The 7,270-nt window shown below is 37.2% G+C and overlaps 1 protein-coding gene across 1 annotated transcript in view; it reads right to left on the bottom strand.

Moving 5' to 3' along the window:
• LOC107595823 (protein virilizer homolog) overlaps window positions 1-7,270 on the bottom strand; it is a 27,328-nt gene that overhangs the window by 4,291 nt on the left and 15,767 nt on the right. The window contains exons 14-22 of the mRNA XM_016286389.1: window positions 5,250-5,485; window positions 3,664-4,143; window positions 3,160-3,292; window positions 2,956-3,072; window positions 2,682-2,842; window positions 1,859-1,955; window positions 1,430-1,596; window positions 982-1,328; window positions 733-876 (exon numbers count right to left, since the gene is read on the bottom strand). Coding sequence (XP_016141875.1) covers window positions 733-876; window positions 982-1,328; window positions 1,430-1,596; window positions 1,859-1,955; window positions 2,682-2,842; window positions 2,956-3,072; window positions 3,160-3,292; window positions 3,664-4,143; window positions 5,250-5,485 — 1,882 coding nt within the window. The remainder of the gene's footprint in view (window positions 1-732; window positions 877-981; window positions 1,329-1,429; window positions 1,597-1,858; window positions 1,956-2,681; window positions 2,843-2,955; window positions 3,073-3,159; window positions 3,293-3,663; window positions 4,144-5,249; window positions 5,486-7,270) is intronic.

The raw sequence follows: 7,270 nt of genomic DNA, 5'->3' as shown, positions 1-7,270 counted from the left end.
CTTTCAGAATTTTTTTTTTCAAAGCCCCCCCCCCCCACCCCAAAAAAGGGCAGCCCCCCCAAAAAAATTTGTGCCTGCCCCCTCACTTTGTGCGCTCTGGCGCCGACCCTGGTGTCACATGATCCTTTAGAAATCATTCTAATATGCTGATTTACTGTTCAAGAAACATTTATTATTATTATTATTATTATCATCAATATTTAATACAGTTGAGTATATTTTTATCAGGATTCTTTGATGAATAGAAAGATCCAAAGATCAGCATTTATTTGAAATAAAAAGCTTTTGTAACATTATACACTATACCATTCAAAAGTGAGTCAGTATACTTTTTTTTTTTTTTGGGGAAATAAATTATAGAAATTAATACTTTTATTTAGCAACGATGCTTTAAATGTATCAAAAATTATGATAAAGACATTTATAATGTTACAAAAGATTTCTTTTTTCAGATAATGCTATTCTTCTGAACTTTCTATTCATCAAAGAAACCTGAAAAAAATTCTACTCTAGCAGCAAATCAGAATATTAGAATTATTTCTGAAGGATCATGTGACTGGAGTACTGATGGTAGAAATTCAGCTTTGAAATCACACAAATAAATAACATTTTAAAATATATTCAAACAGAAAACATTATTATTTAGAATAGTAAAAATATTTCAAAATTTTACTGTACTTTGAATTTTTTGGGGATTTTAAATGCAGGCTTTTTTTTTTTTTCAAGGCCTACCTGTAGGTGGCTGTCTGGATGGTAACGGTCGAGTGAAGTTGCTTTGCCCTCCACGAGGTTCACTGTAAGTCCCTCTGTGAGTGTCAGCGGACACTGGAGTGCTCCAAGTGGATCCACGACCACCCTCACGACGAGGGTAGTTACCTAAAACAAACAAATTATTTTGAATAATGTGTCATGGATTTTATCAGTCACATATAAAAGGAGTACAGAGTATATATATGTGCTGAATCAAACATATATGTGTACCAGCAAGCAGAACACTCTTGGGGGCTGGTGGAGTGAAGAAGCGGGCGTGGTTCTGGAAGCCCCTCCCTCTGGTTCCTCCAGTAAACAAGCCTCTAGTTGGTGGCTTAGCTCCTCCTCCTTTTGGTGGGCGTTTGGGCAGGGCCAGGCCAGTGGGTTGACCCACCTCCTTGAACTCTGCAGCAAGGAAATCATCTACATGCATGGAAGGAGGTCGACTGGTGTTCTGCTTGCGCTGGCGGAAAATGTCATGTGGTCGAGAGAGCTGGCCAAATGCACCACGACCCCGACCCCGAGGGGCTGCCATGAAATGAGCTCGTTTCGCAGGCTCCACATAATCTGAATTCCCACTGCAAACGAAGAAAATGATTTGTAGCTATATAGAGTTTATACATTCAAGGTAAAGTAGTAACCTCAGACTAGAATGGTAAGCAGACAACACATTGTGTACCTGGATGTGATGAAGGTCTCATGTTTGTGTTTTCCCAGTCTGAAGCCTTTGGGTGGTTTGCTGTGTCCTGGGGAAGCGGGTTCGCTGAGGAACGAACGTTCTAATTCTGCCTTTAGGTTTAAGTCTGGACAACACTGCTGGGCCAGTGCAACTAGGTCAACTTTCACCTGCAACACATACATTAACAATGCTCACATGAAAAACTACACATAACATGAAGAGAAATTTATACTTTTATAATTTATTAATAATCTAGACTACTAAATTTATTGTCTCCATAATAAATCTGCACTCTCAAATTTGTGTAAGCAAAGAAAAGAAAATGTTGTTACCTTAAAACCTGCCATAAACTGTTTACATTGCTCTCCAATTGCTCAATTATATATTTCAATCAAATATATTTATCGTTCCCGCAAACACACGTCTCACCATGTCAACTTCTGTCTCCATCTCATCTGACTGGAATGGAGAGAACCACAGGGCCTTCAACTGCTCATCCAGGACATCCGAGAGAACAAAAACCGTCCTGAATGTAGATAACCAGTTAGTGAGGGGAAAAAAAGAGAAAGTAACATTGAGGCATTCAAGTATTTTCATTTAATAAGGATGTGCAAAACTACATATTTAGAAAATTGACTAATCCAATTAGACACATTTGGTTGGAGCATTTAATTAAATAAGAAGCATTTTTGCGTTCAAACAAACTAGATCACGCACGACAGAAATAGAATAGAAAGCAGCTTTCTCAATTTGCATTTAAAATTAGAATTTTTTATTGACTTATTTTGGCTTTTCTTTTGCCTTTATTGGGACAGGATAGTACAGAGAATTGACAGGAAGCAAAATGGCACAGGATCGAGAAAGGGTTCACAAGCCCAGACTTTAACTTGGGTTGCCCCATACGTAACCATGCCTCATGTTGAATTTCTGCTTGGCACCAACAACTATTCTAAACTTAACAGGAAGTCTTTTAAAATCGCAACACCTAGTTGACTCACTTAATTCACACACCAGTGTTATTTTAGTGTCACTGAGATACTATTATATATTATATTTTAGTACATAAAATTTAACTAAATGAAAATGAGAAAGCTGCCTTGGCACCTAGCTGAAATAAGGTACATTTTTTAATATATCATATTTTATTTCAATTCAAGTTTATTTCAAGTAAGATTTCAAAGTTGTTTTTCATGGATTTCGTTAACTATAAAAACCCAGTCACATACACAATTACTCTCTCTGTCTGTACTACCTGTGGTTGAACTGTGTCTGAAGGGGTTCTGGTGCAGGTAGAGTGGGCTCAGCTTCAGGCTCTGCATTAGTTGGGGCATCTCCAAAACTTTCAATAATCTGTCGCAGTCCAGCCACATTCTCAAGCAGAGTCTCCAAAGACTCATCCTCCTTACAGAGCTTCTGCACACATGGGGAAACGAGAGAGTAGGACAAGATTAATATGTGTGTCTCTCTTCATTCAGGCTATAGGGCACAGCTTAATTATGATATATAACCTAAGCTGCCACATGTACCATGATGTGTTTCTCCAGTTCTGATAAAGGATGTTCCCCTGAGTCCTCCTTCCACTGCAGCAGCTGCTTCATGTCGCTCACACTAAGAGCTAAAGTGCGACTGTCTATGTCTTCATCCTACGTAGCATAAAGAATATGTATTATTACCATATACATGCATGAATGCATACAAGCACAAATGTACTGATTCTATTGTCGGCCTACCATGGCTTCACTGTTCAGAATCTGTCTCAAAAAGTCAAACAGGGCTGAAAGGACCTCAGTTAACTCCTTGTTAAAGGACGTGGTTTCCCTGCTGATCAGAGAGGAAATGGCCAAGCTGTGTTTCTTCAGAGAGCTGCAACACAAACACAAGAACATTAACCACAAACATCACACATAAAAACATTTTTCATATGATCTAGGGATGCTTCGATAATTATTTTCATGTTATGGCCGATAACCGATAAATATGAAAATAAATAAAATATAAAACACAAAAATGAAAATCATTTTAAATTATAAAAAAAAGTGAAGATTGCATTTAACTGTTAACATTTTTTAATCAAACATAAAAAGAGGAAAATGAGCAAGCACAATTAAATATCCAATAGTAACCATTCAATTTGACAAATTCTCCAAAAATGACTACTATATATATATATATATATATATATATATATATGCATCCCTAAATTAGCCAAAATGACATCAAACACATTGTGATACCTTTTCAGATGATAGAGACCATAGTCGTGCTCAGTGAGAAACATCATGGTTCGCATACATGTGAGCTGGAGTGTGTAGCTGCTGTGTGTATTTCCCAACACTTCCAGCATCCCGTCACATATACACGTCATCATGTCTCTGGTCGGCAGTGCATTGGCCAGCTGCTCTGCCTCAGACACCGAGGCTTCACCCGAGCCGCTCACGACCAGTGACACGTCCTGGTCACACAGTGACTGAAGGATGGAAGCCATCAATTCAGCGTTCTGCTGTGCTGACAGTGCCGCGTCTGCAGGTAGGACAAGCATGGCAACCAGTGAGGGAAGATGGTCTGACAGTTTGTCCTCCACTTTCCCATCACTCCGGCCCTCATTGCGTGCAGATCCACCCAGTAGAGCCAACATGGCTGATTTGCAAGCCCGTTGAGATGCCAGTGAATCGAGGAGAGCTAGTAACCTCATCAAGCGTGAGCCAGCTGCCTCCCTAAACACACAACACACAGTCCATTTGAGCTGTCTGGAATATACAAACCAGTCAAACTAACCCATTTAAAAGTATCTAGGCTTAATCAGTTATCACTAGACCTAATTAACTGATTTTTTTAAATTATATGTTGGTCATTTAATTTAATCTTAATTAACTGCATATAGCTAAAAATATCCCCCAACAAGAGGTCCACAGCTGTACTACAGAAAGTCTGCCAGTTATGTAGCACATTTAGCACATTCAAATTACAACTCCTACATTTGTAAATTACTATATTAAATATAATATTTAATAATAATAAATATTTATAATTCTGAAAATTCTGTCATTAATTACGCACCCTCATGTCCTTCCAAACCCATAAGACATTTGTTCATCTTCGAAACACAAATTAAGATATTTTTGATGAAATCTGAGAGCTCAATTTCAACATAATCAGTGTTGTTTACGTTCAGGAGAAAGCGCATGCGTCGTGGTACTCTCCAAAATGGCAGAAGACGTTAAATCGGGGAGAAGAATTGTTTAATAAATTATGTTATTTTTGTTTTCTTTGCGCACAAAAAGTATTCTCGTAGCTTCGCAAAATTGAAGTTGAGCCACTGATGTCCCATGGACTGTTTTATCGATGTCCTTGCTACGTTGCTGGGTCTGGGAATATTTTAGTTCTGTTGCTGTCAATGCAGGGTCAGAGAGCTCTCAGATTTCATCAAAAATATCTTAATTTGTGTTCCGAAGATTAACAAAGGTCTTATGGGTTTGGAACAACATGAGGGTGAGCAATTAATGAAACAATTTTCATTTTTGGGTGAATTAACTCTAAGTCATTTTATTAAAAAATATAAAATATAAATTGTTTTATAAATATTTTTTTTATAACATTTATATTAGAAATATATGTGCGTATATATATATTTAAAAAAAAACTGTACACATATTTCATTTATAAATGCTAAAGTTATTTTTTTTTTAATGTTATTTTTAAAAACACATTTATACACACACTCATGTGTATAAATATAAATGTATAATTGTTCTTCATATCTTATTAAAACAAATCTACAAGCTATGAACAAATTGTCCTTAATATGATGACTGTGTCTTACTGTTGCATTTCCTCCTGCAGCTGCTCCAACAATGTCCTCATCACCAGAGTCCCAGTGGGTGCAGCAAGATCACAGAGCTGTACACACACACGGCGGAGCATGGAGAGTAGCGGCGGACAGCTGTTGACACACACGCACCTCAGCACTTCCTGTAATACTCGAGCCTGAGCGTGTAAGTGCACACTCCACAACTTTCGCGTGTTCATCGCAACCCCGATGTCTTGCACGGATAGTGCCTTAAAGAGATAAAGGGAGATGGGAAAGAGTAAATTAAATAAACTATTTTCTAGAAATAACTCCTGGTAATTAACAAAACCGTTATGGAAGCATAAATTTGCTGCCTATGTTTTGAAACCATCCTCATGTTAGTAGTTTTGTCAAAATTTGTCTAGAAAGTGTCTAGTCAGGCAGCTCACAAGAATTTTGATCAGAGCTCCTGTATGTATGACTATCAGCAGCAAGCAGCGACAGGTACTTGTAGCTGCTAGGGATGCTCCGATCTGCCTTTTTGCCTCCGATATCGATTCCGATACCTAGGGTTCGGTATTGGCCGATACAGATACCGATCCGATACCAGTGACGTTTTTTCCCCTAATTTAAATAAATGTAGAATTTATATATCTCTGTGTGTGGAACTGATAATCATTCTTTCACAATCTACTAGATACAGACAACTTAATTATAAAGAAAAATAAAATAAACAAATATGAAAAAATATAGGCCTGTATATTTATACAAAAAAATTATCATAAACTAGGTTAGTGGATAATTCGGCAGCAAAAGTTATTCTAGAAAAATCAGTGCACAATAATTTTAGAAATCCAAACTAGGGATGCACCGATATGAAAATTTTGGCCGATACCGATAACCGATTACACTTTATTTTTGAAAGCCGATAACCGATTACACTTTATTTTTGAAAGCCGATAAATTGTTATATACTTTTTGAGAGCCTGATTACAAAAAAGGTCTCATCATTAAAAGCCACATCCCAAACACTTCAACATAAGCAGCCTAGTTTGAACGGTGTACGTTTTAAAAATATTTTTACTCTCCCATTACCAAATTTAGTCATAAAAAAGTCTTACAAATAAATAAAATAATGCAGAAATAATGCATTATCAGGCCGATACCGATAACAGAAAAAATGAGCCGATATGGGCCGATACCGATATGGTGGCCGATATATCGTGCATCCCTAATCCAAACATTTAGTGGAAAAACAATATTTTGTGGGGAACAAATAAAAAGGTTGCACTAAATATGGTAAAATGTTACACATTGCTATTTGTATTATAAATATCTGAAAGTACACTCTTAATATCAGTCAGTCAAGCATTACAATATGATAATCAAGTATTATTTAATAATAGAAGTTTAGTAATTAGAATTAAAACTTGGTAACCATGAACTTAGGACTGGTACTGGTGCTTTTTTTGGTCATACAGTGTTCCTGTAAAAAATTAAAATAAACGCACGAACAATGATACTGATAAGATATTATTATTATTATACGAATTCTACTAATAAGAACAATATAAAAACGCACTAAGGATTAATGAGCTACTGGATTCATGAATATTAATCCGGTTGTGTGCGTTTGCTCGAACTGATTCGCTGAAATCAAAACAGGGACGATAATAGGTGAGCACCAGCCAATGAGATTGTCGTTAGCGCATTAGTTCCGTCTACTTCAGGAAAACCCTGCAGTTCTTAATAGCTGAAGAATTCCAAAGGAACTCTGTTATTTTTACAGGAAAATACAACAAAGTATATCGTTTACATGTAGCGCATCAACGCTGCATGTTATGTAAGACTCTCGCTCGCTCTCACTCTTTGCGCGTGTGAGAGAAAGCGTCGGCGAGTCGTGCGCCTTCACACTAGAGCTTACGTTACACCAAATACACAAACACAGGTGCGCTGCGCATCCATTCAAATGAACTGAAAAATATCACAGATCGCTTGTCGGAGACTGAAACTCTGAAGCGCTCAGTCAGAGTGTTCTGTGAGTGAAAATATAT

This window comes from Sinocyclocheilus grahami, unplaced genomic scaffold (genome assembly GCF_001515645.1).
Source record: "Sinocyclocheilus grahami isolate Dianchi unplaced genomic scaffold, SAMN03320097.WGS_v1.1 scaffold11.1, whole genome shotgun sequence".
In the NCBI taxonomy this organism is placed as follows: domain Eukaryota; kingdom Metazoa; phylum Chordata; class Actinopteri; order Cypriniformes; family Cyprinidae; genus Sinocyclocheilus; species Sinocyclocheilus grahami.
Note: the sequence above shows the minus strand (reverse complement) of the source record. Positions and strands in the feature narration are given on the sequence as shown.